General features: G+C 40.5%; 1 protein-coding gene across 2 annotated transcripts in view; it reads right to left on the bottom strand.

Moving 5' to 3' along the window:
• Positions 1-23,032, bottom strand: part of CNTNAP5 (contactin associated protein family member 5) — an 893,955-nt gene that overhangs the window by 488,319 nt on the left and 382,604 nt on the right. For both annotated transcript variants that reach the window (XM_057745525.1, XM_057745526.1), the window contains exon 5: positions 11,805-12,008. In XM_057745525.1, coding sequence (XP_057601508.1) covers positions 11,805-12,008 — 204 coding nt within the window. The remainder of the gene's footprint in view (positions 1-11,804; positions 12,009-23,032) is intronic.

Raw genomic sequence — 23,032 nt, 5'->3', positions numbered from 1 at the left:
AGTTGAGCTTGGAAGACATCCCTTGGAGGATGTGAGAGATTCTGGTGGAGAGGTACATTTTTCAATTGTCTGCCTGCCTCCCATCCTGTCTCTCCTCCAATTTTATGGAGTTCCTGCCTGCATCCTTCTATCAAAAAGATTATAGATTTTTCCCCCTTTTTTTCTTGTAGAACAGCTCAGACTTAGAAAAATGAACAGTTCAATGCAACTAATTTTACTTACGTGTAAACCTTCCAATTTTTTAACATTTTCTGTGTTTGGTACCCTTAGTAACTGAAAGCTAAATGTCTCTTTCATCTCTCCTAAGATGCGTTTTACACAACAGCTGCAGCAGCCTGCTCCGCGGTGTGGCATTTAGGGGGCAGGAGCTGCCACTTCCCCTGTAGGCTGCTCACTCCCACCTCAATTATGGCCTAAGTCACTGCTTCCTGCACAAGAAAACACTTCCTTGCTTCCTGTGGGGGTGGGGGGGAGGCATCCAACTGATTGTAATTGAAAAATAAGAGCTGATGAGTTCATAGCTGCCTTTAATTGATTTATTCATTGACATATTGATTTGTTCCACATCTGCTGAGTTCTTACAATGTGTCAAATTATGCAAATACATGAATAGATCTTTTTCTTTTTCTTTCTCCTTCCCTTTTCTCTCCCTTCTTTCTTCCTTCTCTCCCCGCCCCTCCCTTCTTTCCTTCCTTCCTTCATGCCTTCCTCCCTCCCTCCTTCCCTCCCTTCTTTCCTTCCTTCCATCCATCCATAAAATGGTATTGATATCTACCTCTCCTGTTTACAAATGATGTACACAGGAGATACAAAGTTAAAAGGTACACTGCCCTCTCTGAAGGTTTTAACATGGAGACTCAATAAGGGAATTGATAAAAAGCAAGCTGCTTTAGAGAAGAGCTAACACCTATCCTTTTCAAACTCTTCCAAAATATAGCGGAAGGAGGAACACTCCCAAACTCATTCTACAAGGCCACCATCACCCTGATACCAAAACCAGGCAAACACGCCACAAAAAAAGAAAATTACAGGCCAATATCACTGATCAATATAGATGCAAAAATCCTCAACAAAGTACTAGCTAACAGAATCCAACAGCACATCGAAAAGATCATACACCATGATCAAGTGGGGTTTATCCCTGGGATGCAAGGATTCTTCAATATATGCAAATCAATCAACGTGATACATCATATCAACAAATTGAAGGATAAAAACCATATGATGATCTCAATAGATGCAGAAAAAGCTTTTGACAAAATTCAACATCCATTTATGATAAAAACTCTCCAGGAAATGGGCATAGAAAGAAATTACCTGAACATAATAAAAGTCATATATGAGAAACCAAAAGCCAACATCTTTCTAAATGGGGAAAAACTGAAAGAATTCCCTCTAAGAACAGGAACAAGACAAGGGTGCCCACTCTCACCACTATTATTTAAAATAGTTTTGAAAGTTTTAGTCACAGCAATCAGAGAAGAAAATGAAATGAAAGGAATCCAAGTTGGAAAGGAAGAAGTAAAACTGTCACTCTTTGCAGAAGACATGATATTATACACAGAAAACCTGAAAGACTCTACCAGAAAACTGCTAGCACTAATCCATGAATTTAGTAAAGTAGCAGGGTACAAAATTAATGTGCAGAAACTCTCCCACTTACCATTGCAACAAAAAGAATACAATACCTATGCATAAACCTGCCTAAGGAGGCAAAAGAACTGTATGCAGAAAACTATAAGACACTGATGAAAGAAATCAAAGATGATACAAACAGATGGAGAGACATACCATGTTCCTGGATTGGAAGAATCAACATTGTGAAAATGACTGTACTACCCAAAACAATTTACAGACTCAACTCAATCCCTATCAAATGACCAGCAGTATTTTTCACAGAACTAGAACAAGAAATCTTATGATTTGTATGGAAATGCAAAAGACCCCGAATAGCCAAAGCAGTCTTGAGAAGGAAAGATGGAGTTGGTGGAATCAGGCTTCCTGACTTCAAACTATACTATAAGGCCACAGTGATCAAGACAGTATGGTACTGGCACAAAAATAGAAAGGAAGATCAATGGAACAGAATAGAGAACCCAGAGGTAAACCCACGCACATATGGGCACCTTATCTTTGACAAAGTTGGCAAGAAAGTACAGTGGAAAAAAGACAGCCTCTTCAATAAGTGGTGCTGGGAAAATTGGACAGCAACATGTAAAAGAATGAAATTAGAACACTTCCTAACACCATACACAAAAATAAACTCAAAATGGATTAAAGACCTACATGTAAGGCCAGACATTGTAAAACTCCTAGATGAAAACATAGGCAGAACACTCTATGACATCCATCAAAGCAAGATCCTTTTTGACCCACCTCCTAGAATCATGGAAATAAAATCAAGTATAAACAAATGGGACCTAATGAAACTTAAAAGCTTTTTCACAGTGAAAGAAACCATAAACAAGACAAGAAGACAACCCTCAGAATGGGAGAAAACACTTGCCAATGAAGCAACTGAGAAAGGATTAATCTCCACAATATACAAGCAGCTTATGCAGCTTAATACCAAAACAGTAAATAACCCAATCCACAAATGGGCAGAAGACATAGATAGACATTCTTCCGAAGAAGACATACAGATGGCCAACAAAGACATGAAAAGATGCTCAACATCACTAATCATTAGAGAAATGGAAGTCAAAGTCGCAATGAGGTATCACCTCACACTGATCAGAATGGCCATTATCAAAAAATCTAGAAACAATAAATGCCGGAGAGGGTGTGGGGAAAAGGGAACTCTCCTGCACTGTTGGTGGGAATGTAAGCTGGTACAGCCACTATGGAAAACAGTTTGGGGGTTCCTTAAAAAGTAAAAATAGAACTAGCATATGATCCAGTGATCCCACTCCTGGGCACATACGCAGAGAAAACCATAATCCAAAAAGAAACATGTACCATAATGTTCATTGCAGTACTATTTACAATAGCCAGGACATAGAAGCAACCTAACCGCCCATCAACAGATGAATGGATAAAGAAGATGTGGCACATATATACAATGGAACATTACTCTGCCATAAAAAGGAATGAAATGGAGCTATATGTAATGAGGTGGATAGACCTAGAGTCTGTCATACAGAGTGAAGTGAGCCAGAAAGAGAAAAAACAAATACTGTATGCTAACTCATATATACAGAATCTAAAAAAAAAAAAAAAAAAAAAGGTACCGATGAACCCAGTGACGGGGCAAGGGCAAGAATAAGGATGCAAATGCAGAGAATGGACTGGAGGACACAAGGTTGGGGGGGCGGTAGGTGAAGGGGAAGCTGGGACAAAGTGAGAGAGTAGCATAGACATATATACACTACCAAATGTAAAATAGATAGCTAGTGGGAAGTTGCTGTATAACAAAGGGAGACCAATTCGATGATCAGTGATGCCTTAGAGAGCCAGGACAGGGAGGGTGGGAGGGAGTCACAGGAGGGAGGGGATATGAGGATATATGTATAAATACAGCTGATTCACTTTGGTGTACCTCAAAAGCTGGGACAAGAATGTAAAGCAATTATATTCCAATAAAGAGCTTAAAAAAATTAAAAAAAAAAAAAAAAAAAAGAAAAGCAGCATAAAAAAAAAAAAAAAAAAGCCAGCTGCTGGTATTAGCAGCAGTTAATGCAGGGAGCCGAGGAAATGCAGGGTAGCGAGCTGTAGAGGAGGCCACTTTACAGAGTGATGCCTGACATGAAATTTGGCCAGAGCAAGGATCATTTGTTGCCCAGCTGGGAGCAGCATGCACCAAGGCTGTGGTGGTTGGTAGGGGAGTACAGGGGAACACCTAGAGGGATTCTACGCAGCAGAATATCATGACCATGTTTGGCTGGGTTATCCCACCCAGGACTGGTGTGCTAGTGTGAGCTAGGTTACAGCATGTGTTTTACCTTTAAGAAATGGCAGTCATTGGTGAATTAATGTCAGGGGTTACTGACTCAGACTAACATTTTAAGAAGGTTATTTTGACAACTGTATGGGAATTTGATGAGAAGGCAAGGCTGGCAGGAAAACTGGCAGTCATCTAGATGGGGATGAGGGGCTTAGGTAAAGAGAGCACAGAAGGATGAATTTTCAGGTGGTGAGAAGGTGTTGACATGTGGTGGCCTGGCATGTCATTTGGATTTCGGAGGTGGACATAAGAAAGGAAAGAGGCACCTAGAGATGACTTTTAGGATGTTTGCTAGAGCAAGTGGGTGAAACGTGGTACCAGTCTAAACAAAGAACACCTGTGTCTGTCTATCTCCCCCCTCCCTCTTCCACACACACACACACACCCCTTTTATTTAAAATATGTCCAAAGGCTAACAATTGGTTGAAGGAAACAGTGTGCCTTATTAACTATTAGTTCTAGGTAATAAGTCAAGTGGATTTAATGTTAGAGCCTTCACTTTAAATTTGTTGTACACCTCCCTTTTTTTTCTTAAAAAGTTAAAAGGCATTTAACAGCAAATTATTCATAAGTCCAAAACATCAAACGTTTGAAATTGTAAAGCCACTGAAAGTCACAAAAAATGTAAAGAATCACATCTTTTCCTCATACTTATTTGTTCTTATGTGTTGTTTCGGGTGGGTTTTAGTGATACTTTGATTTCTTTAATAGAGCCAATAAGAATAAGGATTAAAATTAAATATTTTAGTATTTTTCTACACTATTATTCCTGCTTCAAAAGATAAATTTAATTATGAATAGGTCAAACTGACTGTAATTTTTCCTTGACTTTTTCGATAAGGTAGTGAATTTTTCTTATATTCTTGTTTTACTAAAATATTAACAAGTTTTTATTTTATTTCTTCTCTTCCTGCATTTTAGAGTATTATCTTTAATAATGGGAAAAACAAATAAACTTCCTTAAAAACATAATCCTTAACACGCATATCTGGCTCATTGAAAACTACACGAGTAATGTGTAAATTATTGAATATCCCCTGCATTACAAGTAAAAAATGGCAGACATAAACTATTTCACCCATCCTCTCCATTAATCATTCTATGCTAACACTCAGAAATCTTGTATATAAACAAACTGAGTGAAAGTTAGTCTGTTTAAACAATTGGATGAACAGGAAATTCTGCTATTCATCAAGTAGGATGTTGTGAATTGTATCTATACTAGGTGTTACTATGAAGAAAATGGGTTAGTCCTAGGAAAGGTTCTATTTTACCTACAAATGTTCATTATTAGAAATTACAATAAAAACTTCATTCTCAAAAGATTATCAAACTCTCCCTCCTGTTATACATATTGCAAGTTTCATCTCAGTGGCAATTGTGGTTCAACTACTAGTTTTAACTAGTTTCCAATTTCTTAAGGTAAGATAAAAATTCCTATGGGTGACTATGGAGGAGAAAGACAAAAAAAAATATGCGAAAGCTATCTTTCAGGCCAGAAACACATTAGGGGAAAAATACTTCTTATGACTAATTAAGTAAAAACTTGTTTTCATGTGGTTTGAGATATAGTTAAAATGCAACAATGTAAATACTACTCAAGGCCCTAAAGCAGCAGTCCCCAACCTTTTTGGCACCAGGGACCAGTTTCGTGGAAGACCATTTTTTCACAGATGGTGGAAGGGGAGTGGGGGTGGGGCGGGACATGGTTCAGGTGGCAATGAGAGAGACAGGGAGCTGCAGGTGAAGCTTTGCTCACTCGTCCACTGGTCACCTCCTGATGTGCAGCCTGATTCCGAACAGGCCACAGACCAGTATCCTAAAGCATATGAGAATTTTTATAGGAAGCTTGAAATAGTTGCAAAATATTTCTAACTTGCTCTTCTCATCCTCCTCCCCCACCCCCACCCCCAACATACTGTGGATAAGCATGACAAATTGTTCACCCTTGGAACTAAGCTTTTTCTGGCTTAAGGCATGTGTATTGCAGTGTTTTCACCCAAATGTCTTCTTTGATTAAATCCTGCTTGGTCGTAAAAGTTTCAACATGGCTGGCACTTTAATTTCCACTATCTGCGGATTTCATACAGCCTGAGCAAAAGGGAACAGAAACTTTCTTTTTTACGAGTTCAACAAAAAGTCACTCTTGGAAAGGGCTTGATTTCTTGCTAATGAGATAGGGGACCACTCACATGGAGGTCCCCAGTGCCTACCTCCACCTGATCTTCAGAATTAACCTTCCCCCCTTAATTGTTCAGGTTATCAACATTGGTATTCATGTGCATTTTTAAGCTTCTCTTCTATTAAGTGAGATAAGCTTTTTTCATAGGTTGTTTCCATTATTCTCGAACACAGCCTTACAAAAAGCTCCACCTCAAAGAAGCCACAGGACATACCCAAGTACACAAAGAATTAGGGTTACAACCCAGGTCTGACTCCAAAGCTAACATTCTTACTACTACCCCTAATGGAAAAATTGATACACCCACTTACCCTCATTTCTTATGTTCTGGCCATCTGCCTCCCACCATACATACATGTGAGCTTATGTAGCTTAGGAAGAATAGTAAGAAAATGATTTGATGGATTGGGAAGTAGAGAATTGTGGAAAAGAAAAATGGGGCAGCCCTGAAAGGACGTGATGTAGAAGGTGAAGGCAGATTTCACCTCCATAGGTTACACAGGATCATAAAGACCCCTGTTTAGCCAAATGTAGGCTGATGAATGTTCTCCTAAACACTCAAGTGAAGCCTCCCAAAGAAAATAAAAACAAACAGGAAGCCATGCAATTGCAATGAACTCGACCCTCAAATCACAGCAAATCCTTATGTATCACTAAAGCAATGAAATACAACTTTCTTGCATTGTTAAAGTTGTTAAAAAATTTCTAAATTTTATTCAATAAAATATTCTGCAGCTTTAGCGGTCTCGTTGCTCAAGTTTGACTCCTAAGCTGTATCCATCTTCTGTGACTTTGCTATCTTAATACAATTATGCTATGTGGTTTTGACGATACCTAGTTATATATTTTTAGTTAATATTACCAAGTTAGGAAATAAATTGCAATAATTATTTCACCAGGCTGGGACCTCCTTGAAAATCAGAACTGGTAAATTCGACATTTAACCTCCAGTGCATAGCTCAGTACCTGGATTATTGTACTTGTTCAATGAATTCTTATTACATGAATGACAATTTATATAAAATATGATACAACTCATCCCACTGACACTTTGTCTATAATACCTGCCTTCTTTTCCTCTTTGTAATGAAATCTGAAGATAACTCAAGGTGGATCCAGGAAGACTTTCTGGACTCCTCTAGCCTTCCCTGGTCTCTCCATTCTCAAAATATAACACATGGATACCAACTTCCTGATATTTAATTTATAATTGTTACATGAAGGTTTATAATATTTTCACGATTAATGTCAGGACCTTGGGGTTGGATTAGAGAGTGTTCTAATCTTGGGTCTACAACTATGCAACTACATGACCTATGTGGCCTGGGGCAACCGACTGGACATAACTGAGCATCATTTTCTCCATCTGCAAAATGGGTTTGGGTATAATTCGTAGGATTTCCGTGTGATACAAATGAAATATATATGTAAAATGTCTAGCACAGTGCCTAAGTGAGGGCTCTCAAAAAATGACAACATTAAAAAACATCTTTCATAGTATTTAGTACATGTCCAGAAACACAGTATACATTTTATAAATACATATGAGTTGCCTTATCAAAGTGCTTGAACTTCAAAAAGCTAAAGTAAACATTCATTAGACTCTGGAGAATGTACAGAATGTTCACTGATATCCCAAGATATCTTAATGAGTTGCTTATGCAGTCAAATACTTTGCCTCTGAAGCTATGCTTGGCCCCCCAAGGACAGTGTGCTATGCCAAGATTCTCACTTTCCTACGATGGCTGTATTGCACAAACATTCTGCCTCAGTTCAAAGGCAGAAAGGGCTCTTGTAAGGATGAATGACCTGCGTGTGCTATTGATGTTTTGTTTAGTTTCTACCACAATTCCCCAGTCACACGGTACCTCTGCTCTTTGATTGTCCCACCTGCATGTGTGGGTTTTTGCTGTTGTAATTCTGTAGAGGGCAAACTGCCACAGGTGATCTGAATGAGACGTGCAAAGAGAGGAAAGAGGAATCTCTATTAATCCCCTTATGGATTGAGAGAAGACATCTCTTTCCCATTAGTAGCTCTAGAAAAGTCATTGCTCTACCGTAAGAAAGTAGTCAAAGGGAAACATTTAGTTCTACTGCAGCACTGAAATGATCCTTCCAAGTCAGCCTCCATAGGAGTAACTAGGTAATATGAATCAGAATATCAGCAAAGAGCATCACTTGTGAAGGACCACAGCATGCTGTGTACATCTCCAAAGGCCAGCCTCTGCAGCTGTCCATGGAACTGAACCTCTACACTCAGCCTGAATTTCTGAATTGTAAAGTCACAGATTAGATAAGGAACGGACACTGGAGAACTGTCACTAAAGGAAACACTGCTGGAGTTTTCCATGTCAGCTGGGAAAAGAGAAACTTCCTCCTTTACCTCCTTCATTGGCCATTGGTCCAGCACCATTTCTTAGCCCATTAACTTGGACTTTTGGATTCTTCCTCCCTCTCTCTCTCTCTTTCTTCTTTTTTGTTTCTAGATTCATTTCTTTAAAAAAAAGAGCTTGATCATGATGGCGTGAACTCTTTCCACTTTGAAAGCTGTGTGGCAACATGGTAAGAACATGAATTTTATATCATATGTAAAAAATTTTATATAAATGAGTAAGGAAAACACTTGGAAAATATACCAAAATGTTAATACAAGGATGACTGAGTTGTAGGATTTTGAGTGATTTTTCCCTTTTTTATAAAGTGCTTTTGTTTTTTTCTTCAAGTTTTCTAAAACTGACCTGTATTTTATAATCTGAAAATAAGTTTAGAAAGCAGTAAGTATAACTTGATTTTCATTGTGGCTATGCTAATTACTAGCTGTGTAATTTGAGCAGCTGGTATATCCTCCTTCAGCCTAATATTCCACATGGGTAAATCAGAGCTAATGTTTACGTCCCTAATAGGGCTGCTTTGAGGACTGGATAGGATACTGGCACACTTTGGGTATTCTGCAAATACCATAGGAGGGAGAGTAGCTCAGGCTTGGGGATGAGCAAGCCAAACGAGAATAATGTGTATTCGTGTCAGGCTCCGATGTGTGTGATGAAAACCCCATTTTCCAATATACTCAACGTGCCTCAAGCACCTGCTTCAGGCAGGTGCTCTCCTAGTTTCTGGAGCTACGGCCACAAACAAACTGTTATCTTGCCCCCGTGAAACCTATGTTACAGATTTTCTCTTATGGGCAAATCAAAGCGATTATCATTCCCCCTTTCCCCTTAACTTAGTGCTTTCAGAGATCTGCTGGTTATAACAGAATTATGCAGAGCTAAAGTACTAATATATGTCAGTGTCACTCTAGAGAAGGAACATAGAAATCGGTGCCATTTAATAAGCATCCTAGGTGACTGCTTAAAAGAGGGATGTACAGGAAACACTCAGTCGTGGTAAACTGATGCACATGGGCAAAATCCATAAGCAGATGAGAGGATGAAGAAATTCCAAACTGCAGAATACAGGCTAAACATATTTTTACTACTGAATTATTCACTAAAGGAGATTTTCCATTACCTCCATCACAGAGATATAGGGCAGATGGAATCTGAAAAGAGAGAATTATCTTCCCTTCTTTATAGCACAGTATGGAGTGAGCAGTTCTTCTTTACTTTAAAATACCCATTTTTTTCCAGGAAGACCAGCATAGCACAGGGTGTGGGACATTCAGATATTTTCGGTTGAACAATGAGTAATATTAAGAGCTTCACCATGTTTAGTTACTGACATAGAAAATTCACTTTGAATATTTTTAGTTTTCATGTTCATGCCCTGTGAAGTAGATATTAATAACTCCAAGTTAGAAATACGTACACTGAGGCTTGGAGGTTATGAACTTGCCCCATAATAAACACCTAGCACCTGTCTGCAATTAAATTAAAACGTTGGATGAGCACACCTCTTCTTTCCACCCTGCTTTTCTGTGAGTGCAGCTCGTGTACATCATTGGATTAAGGATGTTGGGGCAGAGCTTTGGAAGGATAATGGCCCTATTGGAATTGGCAATCCAAAGGGCAGTCACTGGTAGGTTCGGTGTTACCTGCTTTACTATTGACAAGTCACAGTAACTTTATCCACAACCCACAACGCTCTGTGAACCCCTTGTAACTGGGTGTTGGGGAGGAGGTTACTCCATCCATTCTCCTTTCCTGAAAATTGACAACCAGTTACCAGACGGATAATATTTCTGCTGAATATTTATATATCAGCTCTTCATATAATTCATTGATAAGATTTTTCTTTAGGTGTGTTAACACAACCAATTAGATTACTAGCCAGTCCTCTTATTGCTTTCCTCTAGGTGAGACTCTCCTTCTAAAGATGCCTTTGCTGTATATTTAATTTAGTGCATTAGATGTTAATTTTACGAGTTGAACTTGGGATCCAGAGGTTCTCCCTGCTACCCCTGCCAATATTCATCATGGAGGCTCAGAAATGCCTCAAAATAAGGCTCTGCATTGTTTGGCTTTGGAGTTTACAGTACTCTTCATTTTTATGTTAATTACTAAAACAATCTATTACTAAATAATAATTTCTAAAAGGTAAAAATTTTCTGTGATTTTTCCAGTCTCTCATGCAACTTGAGCTTACAAACTGAATTCTGCTATGACTTTCCTTCTTTCCTATCTGGTAGGGAATACTTGGTGACAGGTAACAATCCTCTTCCACAAGTATACTCTCTACTTCTTTCCCTAAAACTAATACATTTCCAATGGAAGGCAGGGACTCGTTCTTATAAAAAATGGCCACTTCCTTTTTCATCAGCCTGACTTTTTACCCTGGTTTCTTTTTCTCCAGTAGAGCTGCTTTGGGTTTGCCTTTATGTCTTTGGGAACTCTGCTCCCTGCCTTCTGCACTTGACTCACACTTCCTCCCAAAGCACCTTTCACATGAAGGAGGCTGACCCTGGGATAGGGAGTTGATTACAAAGAAATGCAGACCTGCCAGTAGTGAGGCAGGTGTGAGGGAGGCCAGCCCACAGCAGAAGCCTGAGTCCTAAACACGCAGAAGGCAGGGGGGCATGATGAACTAAATTAGCTGGCATTTGGCAAATCTAGGGTTCACTCTGGCACAGCCCAGACTCTTAAAGAAAACAGTGTTTCCCTTAATAAGACATGGGAATGCCCAGAAATTTAGATGTTCCCTCCATACATAGGACCCCTTGTTTCCTCACAAAAAAACAAAAACAAAAACAAAGAAAGGGGAAAAAAAAAACAGGAAAGAAATTAAAATGTCTCTTCTCCATTTCTCCCCCCTGGAGCTTAGCTTTCATACATGTAACAATTATAACAGATTGTGAGCAAGCCTCATCATAATATGTATGTGTGTGTGTGTGTGTGTGTGTGTGTTTAAACTTGCTCAACTTAAAGTATGTTACTAAAAAAATGAAATATGTAGAGAAAGAAAGGAAAGAAAGAAAGAAAGAAAGAAAGAAAGAAAGAAAGAAAGAAAGAATGAAAGAATTACATTGTAGCTCTCCCTAGTTACCAAAGTTACTTTGTTTAAAGAATGCTATTTATGTCTTAAACACTTAAAAACATGGTATTTTTCTTCTCCAAACTGCATAAGGAAAATATGTCACTTAGATTGCGATCTGGGAACTTCTAATTAATACACTAGGAGGTTAAGAAACTGTGACCTGCTACAAAAGGAGCTCTCCGTAGCCTGACATGGGCAGGGACCCACCCAAGTTGAGGTGCAGAGCGAGCCTCCCTTTCTGGAGCTCCAGGGTGATGTGGTCTCCGCGTTGTCCTTCTCCGTGGAACAGGACCCCATCTCCTTGCATGCTCTTGAACTTCAGGGAGATCACATCTTTGAGAGTACTCATCAGCTTCTGATTGAACCTGTACAGAAGGGAGCTTCGGCCATCAAAGTCAGCAACGTCCGATTCTAGGCACAAAGACAGAGGGGGAGAAAAATCAGTGCATATCCTCAGAAATGCTTTTCCTTCTTTCTCATCTTAGTTGTTTTCCAATTAACAGAAATGTTCCTGACATCTATTGGGTACTGACACAGTGGGAAACATATAGACTAGAGCCAATCTCGTTAGACTCAGTTACAAGCCACCATCACACACTCAGTCAGAGTGAACTGATCATCAGCCTAGAAGTAAAACTTCTCATTAGTGATATGTTAGCTTTTGCTTGAGGGGACAGGGTGTGAATACCACAAGTACCTTTGTCAGGCTCTATTGTGTCAGATGCCTGGTTAATAATCTCTCATGATTTATCCTCCTTAATAATTTGCTTCTGATAGTTGGTGTCACTTTATCCCATCGTCTCAGGCTCAAGGCTGGAGATGAAATATATAGTTTATTATTTCAACTCTGACTGAACAGGACTGTCTTCCTAGATCTGCACTGGGAAGGATTCTGAGGTTTTCTTGGGATGGAAAAGAATATGCAGTAAAAGAAGACTTACTTTTTGAACAGAAGGCAAATATCTTGCATCTTTCTCATGCCTGCCTTATCTTGTGCTGTGATATGTATCTTTTTAGTTTTCATATACAAAAAATGTTCATTCATTACTGTGAAACCAAAAAGAGAAGGCCCAGTAATCATGCTTTAGATAAGTTTATGTAATAGATATGTATAAACATACCTGAAACTTGTAGGCCAAAAAGCTAATAGGGATTTTCTTTTTCTCCTTTAATGATGCATAATTGACCTACACAGTTATAGTACTATCAAGTGTATGACATAATCATTAGATATTTGTATATACTTTAAAATGATCACCAAAAATGTTGTAGTTAACTTTTGTTACCATATGCAGTTACAGAATTTTTTTCTTGTGATGAGTACTTTTAAGATCTGCTCTCTTAGCAACTTTCAAATATGAGGAGTCTCACCTCACCAAAGAATATATACAGATGGCAAATAAGCATCTGAAAAGATGCTTCACATCACATGTCATCAGGGAAATTCAAATTAAAACAGTGAGATACCGTTAACTGCACACCTATTAGAATGGCCTAACCCTGGAACACTGACACCACCAAATGCTAGAGAGGATGTGCAGCAATAGGAACTGTCCTTCATTGCTGGTGGGAATGCAAAATGGTACAGCCACCGTGGAAGACAGTATGGCAGTTTCTTACAAAACTAAACGTACTCTTACCACACTAGCCAGCGACCTAACTCCTTGGTATTTACTCAAGGGAGTTAAAAACTTAAGTCCACACGAAAACCTACACAGAATTGTTTATAGTAGCTTCATTCATAATTGCTAAATCTTAGAAGCCACCAAGGTGTCCTTCAGCAGGTGAATGGTTAACTAAACTATGGTACTTTAAGACAACGGAATATTATACAGCACTAAAAAGAAATGAGCTATCAAGCCATGGTGGGGGGCATGGAACTTAAGTGCATATTACTTAGTGAAAAAAGCCAATCTGAAAAGGCTGCTGTGTGAGTCCAACTATATGACATTCTAGAAAAAGTAAAACTATGGGACAGTAAAAATGTCAGTGGAGGAATTTCCCTGCTGGCACAGTGGTTAAGAATCCTCCTGCCAATGCAGGGACACGGGTTTGAGCCCTGGTCCAGGAAGATCCCACATGCTGCGGAGCAACTAAGCCCTTGCACCACAGCTACTGAGCCTGCACGCTAGAGCCTGTGAGACCCAACTACTGAAACCCACGTGCGCAGAGCCCATGCTCCACAACATGAGAAGCCACAGCAATGAGAAGCCCATGCACCCCAACAGAGAGTAGCCCCCACTTGCCTCAACTAGAGAAAGCCCACGTGCAGCAACCAAGACCTAACACAGCCAATAAATAAATAAACTTGAAAGAAAGAAAGAAAGAAAGAAAGAAAGAAAGAAAGAAAGAAAGAAAGAAAGAAAGAAAGAAAGAAAGAAAGAAGGAAAGAAAGAAAGAAAGAAAGGAAGAAGGAAAGAAAGAAAGAGAAAGAAGAAAGAAAGAGAGAAGGAAAGAAAGAAAGATCAAAGGAGGCCAGAGGTTGAGGAAAGGGAAAGACAAATTGGCAGAGCATAGAGGATTTCTAAGTCAGTGAAAATACTCCATGATACTGTAATAATGGACATGATGTTATACATTTGTCTAAACCCACAGAATGTACAACTACAATAGTGAACCATAATGCAAACTGTGTACTTTGGGTGATTACGATTTCTCAGTGCAGGTTCATCTCTTGTAATAAATGTACCAATCTGATGGGGGATGCTGATAATGGGGGGGGGGTGTGCATTTGTGGGAGCTGGGACTATATGGGAAATCGCTGTACCTTCCTCTTAATTTTGCTGTGACTCTAAACTGCTCTAAAAAGGAGCCTTTAAAATAAATTAATAGTGACTCTAGTTAGGAGGTGTTATTATAGGTTATTTTTACATTATTTTCCTAGTTTTTCATTATAAAAAGTTTTACAAAAAACTTTTATTACTTTTATAATAGGAAAAAGTTAAGGCTCTTTAATTATGGCTTAAAACAGATTCATTATATCTTATAATGAATCTGTTTTAAGCCGCCCCATACCATCTTATGTGGGTGGGACGGTGGTGAATGGGTGTAGGGAGGGGGTGAAATTATTCTTATTTGAAATCAAGTACTTGCAAAAACTCAATTTTTTATTATTCACCAAGCAATTAAAATCCTCACCTAGACAGAACATACACAGTGGTAAATGGAGGATTTTTTTTTCTTTTTTTCTTTTTTTGGACCAAGAAGCTAGAAACATTCTTTAGAAAGCTGAAATTTTGAAATGAAAATAAAAATGAAATCATATTTTTCCTGTCACTAATTTTAAAATACAATTTCAAAATGTATTCCTCTGGAATAAAGTGGTTCTAACCAAAAGGTTACTGATGACTCCCAAGACCCTAAAATGAAGTAGTCCAGGTACAGGGGGATTTTCACATATCCCCAGCTCTCTCAGACTCTCCCCATATCACACCATTAATGTTCCTACCTCTGTCTTCCGAACCAGACTCTACCAAAACCAAATGGAGGCTACAGACAGCGAGCTGGCATCAGTCATAGAAGAATGAGGGCCATGATGCAGATAAGATCATCAATGTTAAGCTGTGACGGCCATAGCTTGTTAGCTGGGTCACTCTGGCATCTCTACATCTCTAAGCCTTGATTTGCTCATCTATAAAATGGGGTAATTACATCCTTCAGACAAGACTGCTGCGAGCATTAAATGTGCTCATCCATGTGAAGTGATGATATATACAAAGGGATGCCCTCATGTCTGACACATTATTTGTGTTAAATCAATAACAGATAGGAGGGCTTCCCTGGTAGCACAGTGGTTAAGAATCTGCCTGCCAACGCAGGGGACACAGGTTCAATCCCTGGTCTAGGAAGATTCCACATGCCACGGAGCAGCTAAGCCTGTGTCCCACAACTACTAAGCCTGTGCTCTGGAGCCCAAGAGCCACAATTAATGAGCCCATGCTCCAAAACTACTGAAGCCCACGTGCCTAGAGCCCACGCTCTGCAACAAGAGAAGCTGCCGCAATAAGAAGCCTGCACACCGCAACGAAGAGTAACCCCCACTCTCCACAACTACAGAAAGCCCAGGCACAGCAACTAAGACCTAAGGCAGCCAATAAATAAAATAATTAATTAATTAATTAAAAAATACCAGATAGGAGTATTAGTAGTGTTTAGGATACATGGAGGACTTTGCATCCCTCCCCAGGGCTGATACCCCACTTTCTCACCCTAAATAATGCTATTTCACTTTCTGATTCTATGCTTGACTGTCCAGAGGATGCAAGTTGGCCCCAAGTTTCCTGTTCTGCCAATTTCAGCTTCTCAAACTCTACTTGAAATTCTTTGGGTGCAGGGTCTGCACTTGGGTCTTCTTGGTCTCTTCTGATGCATTTCGTCTGGCTCTGCACCAGACCCTGGGTTGGGAACTGGGTCCTTAGGAGATTCAGTGCTGCAATAGGGGACATGGCATATACAATTGGTGGGCCATGACACGAACATGGCATGCTGTGAGCGAAAACAGAAGGTTGCGCCCAGTGCTACGGGAACAAAGTTCAAGCACTATGTGTGACTATGGAAGTGGGGTGAGTTCTGACATGCATAAGCATGGAATCTGAGTTACTGCTGACAAGATATGCCTTGATCTGGTTGTCTCGGTCTGCAGCACCAAGTCAATCTCCTCTCTCTCCAATCCATCCCAGCATTCATCACCTGCATTTCAGTCCCTCAGATGTCTAGCTAATCTAGGGACTCAGTCAGTGCTATAAGCGGTAATGACATAGGTCACATCTAAGTCAATGGATCTCCAAGTTGCCACGGGATCTTAAGGAAACTGAGCTGATCAATAGGACAGAAAAAAAGAAAATATTGTTGAAGTCTCACAGACCTGGGTTTCAATTCTGGTTTTGCTATTTACTAGCTGGGGGACTTGAGGCAACTTTCTTGATTTCTCTGAGCTTCAGTGTCCTATCTGTATAATAGAGCTAAGAGAAACCAACCCTAAAAGCCATATGAGAATTACATAAATCATACCTGGAAATGAATAGTCACTCAATAACTTCATTCCCTCATTCTCTCATTAATCCAAAGGCATTACTGCAGTGGTAAAGATTTGAAGCATGGGGACCTCCCTGGTGGCTCAGTGGTTAAGAATCCTCCTACCAATGCAGGGGACGTGGGTTCGATCCCTGGTCTGGGAAGATCCCACATGCCACGGAGCAACTAAGCCCGTGCACCACAATTACTGAGTCTGCACTCTAGAGCCCAAGAGACACAACCATTGAGCCCATGTGCCACCACTACTGAAGCCCATGCACCTAGAGCCCATGCTCTGCAACAAGAGAAGCTGCCACAATGAGAAGCCCACGCACCACAATGAAGAGTAGCCCCCACTCGCCACAACTAGAGAAAGCCCATGTGCAGCAACAAAGACCCAAGTGAGCCAATAAATAAATACATTAATTACTTAAAAAAAAGGATTTCAAGCATGATGTGAAGATGATATGAAGAACATGGTATAAAGGAAATTTGTTTGAGCTTGGGGTTCAGTATCCCTCATATATTCAGCAGATATTCATCCAAGCCTTCATTACTTTCCATATTCCTAAAATAGCCTCATAACTGCCCTCCTGGATTCAACTTTTGCAGCCTCCCTTTGACCCATTCCATCATATTCACATCACCTTTGCTAAAGCCCTTCAGGAAACTCCCTTTGCACTAAGAATTAAGTTCAATCTGTCTCTGTCCTCCATTCCCACCTCATCCTCTATCTCTCTCCCCAAACTTCATCACACTCCAAGCACACTGTATTTTCAGTGTGTGCCCATGTGTGTCATATACATATGTGTGTACATGGGGAGGTGGTTAGGACAACATGTACAGAGCCCTGTAATTCTCTAAATGGTTTTTGTGCATGAATTTATTTAATCCTATCAACCACCTACTGTAATAGGAAAGAACAAATCTGACTCCCTAATCAGTTTCTTCTACCTTTGTATTCTATTGCTTTTGCTTTAAAAATATTGCTTATAGCCTGCCATAAACAGGAGAGCCCATTTTCAAGACTCTGATCTTTAAGGGTGTAACACTTTCCCACTCTATAAAGATAAAAAGTTGCAGAACAGAGGATAACATTTGTCTTATTGGAGGTTTACAGGAACATCATGACCTGACCTCTGTGGACAGCTGCAAGAACAAAGGATCCCAACATCAATAAGTTTGCAACAACCAACCACGCCCCTCCCACGCATGGCCTTTAAAAATGCTTTGCTGAAAACCTTAGGGGAGTGTGGGGGTTTGGGGGCATGGGGCACTAGCCACCTGTTCTCCTTGCATGGCCCTGAAATAAACCTTTCTCTGCTCCAAACTCTGATGTTTAGGTTTGTTTGGCTCCACTGTGTGTTGAGCACACTAACTTGTGTTCAGTAGCACTATGAGGAATGCACTGATTTTATTATTGCTATTTTACAAATAAGGACACTATGGAACAAGGAGTACACAGTTTGCAAATGGCTGAGCTGGGAATCCAACCCATCCTGTGGGACTTAGCCCTGCTTTGAGCATGCTGAGCACCTTCCCAAGTGCCACTCCTCTCTGGTTGATGCTCTGACCCCCAGCTCATCAGTCTGGTGTTTGGCCCTTTCCCTAACAGCTCCCTCCCATGAGTTAGCCTCCCATTAAGCACCATGTTACTCCCTCCATAATTTACCTCCCAACCGCATTTTGATACTTGGTCATTTCCAGATGTGTTTATTCTCCAACTTTCCATCAGAACAGTGCATCCCTTGAGAAGAGGGTTCAGAGGTGTATTAATTGCCTCATTAATTCAGAGCTGAGAACTACCTGTGAAATGATTTAGTGACCTAGTGCAGTACCTATGCCTGAGGGAGATGCTGCCAATTGTCCCCTGACTTCCTCTCTCATGACCCACCCCCACTCTTCAAGAGCCAGGTTGCCCATCCAACACTCAAAGTGCTCACTTTTCTGGAGGCACACATTCAGCCACATGGGACATGATTCCTGAGTTATTCATGGATGCTCATGAGAGCAGACATGAGAGGCACCCTTTAGAGAGCTCAGAGCACCACTTAAAGGCTACTGAAATAAATGCTTTGCCAATCTAAGAGAACTAAGACAAATACCCTGAAGCTTTGCGATATTGTAATGCAAAATGCATCAGCCATTTCACAGATGGAGAAACAGTGTAAAAAAAAAATGTGTTTAAGAAGGATTAAAATTCTCACCCACTGAACTTAGTAATTCCCCCAGACACAGGAGCTATGTGAAGTATTCAGATTCCCAAGTTGGCCACAGCAGATTGTAAATGATAACAATAAGAGACCACATTTTTATAGTGTTGCTCTTCAGAAAAACAATTCTATCTTATGCTGGATTTTCCTCATTAGATATTATTGTAACCCCTTTGTCCTGCCCTTCTCTTTGGGTACTTAATTTGCAGCATGGGGTCTGGTTATGGAGATCACATCTTCATTCATGTTTTTCATGCATCCTGAAACAAGTTTCTCTTTAACAATATGAAAAAGAAACAGAGAAAAAATGAAGAAAGTGTTGCAAGGTGCGTAAAGGGTAGAGAAGGATCCTACTGGCAGCTAATGAAGTGTGTGATCATCTCAGAATATAGTTTTAAGGGCACCAAGAAAATAACTGACAAAACTAAATATATCCTCTGCGTTCTCTGTCACAGCTTTTCTAAACTACTCATACAGATTTCTTCCTTGGGATTAAGCAACCCATTCTCCAGGGGAATAAGAAACTAATTAGCATATTTTGCCTAATTTAATGTTCTTAACAGCCTTGGAGGTCCATATTTTTCCCCACTTGTAAAAAAGAGAAGCCAAAACTCAGGACAATTATGTAACTTGCCCAAAGGCACACACACAGTGATGAGTTGTTTGACACCAAAGCCCTGAATGTTTCCTCATTAGAAAATGGGGAGTTGGTGTGAAGATTACAGGAGATGAACACTGTGGACAGGGAGACTGCATGACTGTCCAGGGATAATCAGGCATGCCGGGGGAGTGTGTATGTGAGTGTGTGTATAAGGAAGAAGATGCCCATTTTAGGAAAGAAAATGTTAAATGGAAGTTTTCTTTTCCTTACAGGTTGATATTAATTTCCCTGTGGTCCCTGCTCTTTTGCACTTGCTCCTTTACTCACAGACCAAGTTCAGTCAGAGCAGCAGCTCTCGACTTTTTTAGGGTAGACATGCAATGCCCTCCCCACCCTCGTTACCTCCACTAAGCTCAAACCTCCTGTCCTGGTCGATTTGGGGGGTCTCACTCCACCCAGACATTCTCATATTGGAGCCTTTCTGGAGCCCTTTCCACATGGCAGGGTCCATGTTTCAGCACAGGTGAACAGCAATTAACTCGGTAGAGGTCCCTGGTCTCAAGGGCTGAGCTGGGGACAGCATCACAGATTACACATTCCTGGGAAGGAGATGAGTACTGAATGCTGGAGGAGCCCAAAGGAGGATGCCTAACCCTCTCCAGGAGGCCATAATGTAACACCTAAGTCCTGAGGGATGCGTGGAACTTAGGCAGGTAAGGTGTGCAGAAAGGGCGCTGGCCAGCAGAGGGAAGGAGCCTCCTGTTCCAGATGGTCAGATCTCAGATCCACAAGGGTTCAGACTTGCTGGACCAGTGATTCCAGAAGTGTGCTCCCTGCTCCAGGAGCCTTGGTATCCCCAGGGTGCTTGTTAGAAGGACAGGATTTAGGATGTCACCCCAGACCTACAGAATCAGAAACTCTGGGCTTGGGACCCAGCCATCTGCATGTTATCAAGCCCTCTAGGTGATACTGATGCTCACTGACATTCGAGAACCTCCATGCTAAAAAAATCCAGGGCAGTGGGGAGGCAAGAGACTAGGGAGAGAGTCAGAGGTTTTATAATGGAGGAGCCCATTAACAATAAAATAAGGACTTTTCAATGGGACACTGAGATTAATGGAGAAATAAGAGTCAAAGTATTGAAAGCAGGGAAAGTGCATGGCCTGTTTGGACTTTTAGAAAAGAACTCTGGATTTTAGAAAGTTCTTCCATAAGATTTATTGGGTCAGTACACATTCCAATCCTGGCTACCTAAACCTCTCCCTCTCAGTGGAATTACCTAATTTCATTGTCTCCTGCCAAGGTGGCAAATCTCTAATGTGGTCTTTTGGGTGTCCTTTTTTTTTCCTTTTTCCAGCCCTTAATACATGGTGACCAATCATCAGATTCCAGCCCCTCCCCCTCCACCCCTTTCTGTTTTCTTAACCCGCAGTGCCAGCCAGAATACAGCTGTTAGACATTTGCTTCCTGGAGTGGACCATTTCTCCCTCTTTCTCAAAATCAATTTTCAGAATTTCATTATAATGAACTCAATTTGTGGTTTGATAAGATGGTTATGCATTGGCAGATTTAGCTAGAATATTGAGGTTAGGTCGATTGTGGACCCAAGGAGACTTGAGGATAAGGGCAGGTCCTCCAGCTCACAAACCTCTCTCCTTTTAGGTCGAGATAAATTCAGCACATACTCCCTCCATCCCAGCAGCACTGAGAAATGCCAGTGCTTGGCTGACTTCCCACTGGGCCCATAATTGCTGACCCAGCTGTCATAGCTTGTTGTCTGAGAAAGACAGAGTTCTGGAGGCATCTTCTGGCATATTTGATGGATGTTGGTAGCTTGTCAACAAACCAGCTGAAAAAAGGGCTCCACTGAATAAAAGATTTCGAGCTCAAATCCCCAAGTGAACTGAAAAAGGCTCTCGTGTGGGCTCATGACACGGAGTCTGTTTTCTCACAAGAAGGAAAGCTGAAGCTCAAAGTTGACAGGAGAAACCATTGACTCATCCTGAGAAAATTAGTGCCACTCAGACTCTGGGGCTGTTCGCAGTAAACATGATTTTCAGTACAATTACAGTGCGAAGCTTATCTCATGATACATTATATAAGAAAAGTGATTATTATTCAGACTATACACTTGCACTGAACCCTCGAGGGCTTTTGTTAGCAATTCACAGACCACAGAGGTTTCCACAGTCAGTTCAAATTTACAGAGATCCTCCACTCATTCTGTGACTTTTCCAGGCCTTATCAGAAGCCCATGATAACCTCAGATGAACTGTGAAAACAATGTAAGTTTCCAAACTGACGGTGACAACTCCTAAGAGTAGATTTTCTTGCAGAATTTCTGATGTGTCTGTGCATGAGAGCAGTTTGGAAAAACAGGATGGGTCTTAAGAAAACAACATGAAAAACAGTCATAGTACAAAACATAAGATCAAAACTCTCAATTCCAATTCTAACTTCAGCAGATAGACTTTTTAGCTCTGACAATCACACTTGCCTTCTTAAAATGTCTAGGTTTTTGGCTATCTTACACTTGTAGACACCTCTTGTAATAGGGAAGAAAAAATCTGAATCCATACTGGATCTGTTTCCTTTACTATAAACTTTGTATTCTATTGCTTTTGCTACAAATGAATCACTAAAGAGATGTTGCCTACAGCTTAAAGTAAGCATGATGGCCCAGAACATTAAGCTAAAATACCTTTGTTTAAGCCCACAGGAAACATCCAGGTGAATGGCTGCAAGGAGGAAGAAATTAACACATTCCCTCTGGAGTCTGGCTGGAACAAGGAAATATTTGCAACAACTTACTGCCTTTTTACTTTACATCCTCACCTACTGTCTTTGTTCCATAAAAGAAACTAGCCTTGAAACCTAGGCAAGATGGTTCTTTGGGACACTAGGCCCTCATCTTCTGGGTCTGCTGGCTTTCCGAATAAAGTCAATATATTCCTTGCCCCAACAGCTCATCTCTTGATTTATTGGCCTGTCATGCGGTGAGCAGTATGAGCTTGGACAGGGTAACACTCTGAGCACACCTAAAATTGGCAGTTCCCCCAAGCTCTTCACTAACTACAAGCCTAAGCCAAAAGAGTGTATTTATTTTAGGAACTTCCAAAGTAGTAGAAATCCTTCCATTTTTTTATTCTCAAGTGCATTGACAGTTATTGGCCATATTCTATACTCTTTTTGGTCCCTATGCTGAAAGGTGAGATACGAAATCACTGTGATATGGGCTGTCCCATTCAGGGACTCAGACACAAAAAACACTGACAAAGCAGATGAATCACTCTGGTGGTACAGGACACAATAAAGGGAAGCATAATTGTAGTCCCTACAACGTATTACCCAAAGAGGGGCTCGGAAGAGTGAAAAGGGAAGCAGATAACAAAATCACAGTTAAGAGCGGGGACTAGAATAATATGCAGCAGGCTGGGATGTATGTTCCCCCCAAGGTGCAGACAAGTTAACAGAAAATTTCAGCAGGGGGTTATTGTTTCATGAATCCTGTTCACAAGTTCACAAAAGGAATGACCAAGGCAAAGGCTGCTATTAAGCAGCTAACCATTGTGACAAGAACATAATTCAACTATGAACTGCTCCCCTGC

Source organism: Hippopotamus amphibius, chromosome 8, assembly GCF_030028045.1.
Source record: "Hippopotamus amphibius kiboko isolate mHipAmp2 chromosome 8, mHipAmp2.hap2, whole genome shotgun sequence".
Classification (NCBI taxonomy): Eukaryota; Metazoa; Chordata; class Mammalia; order Artiodactyla; family Hippopotamidae; genus Hippopotamus; species Hippopotamus amphibius.
This window is presented reverse-complemented; position numbering and strand designations above follow the sequence as displayed.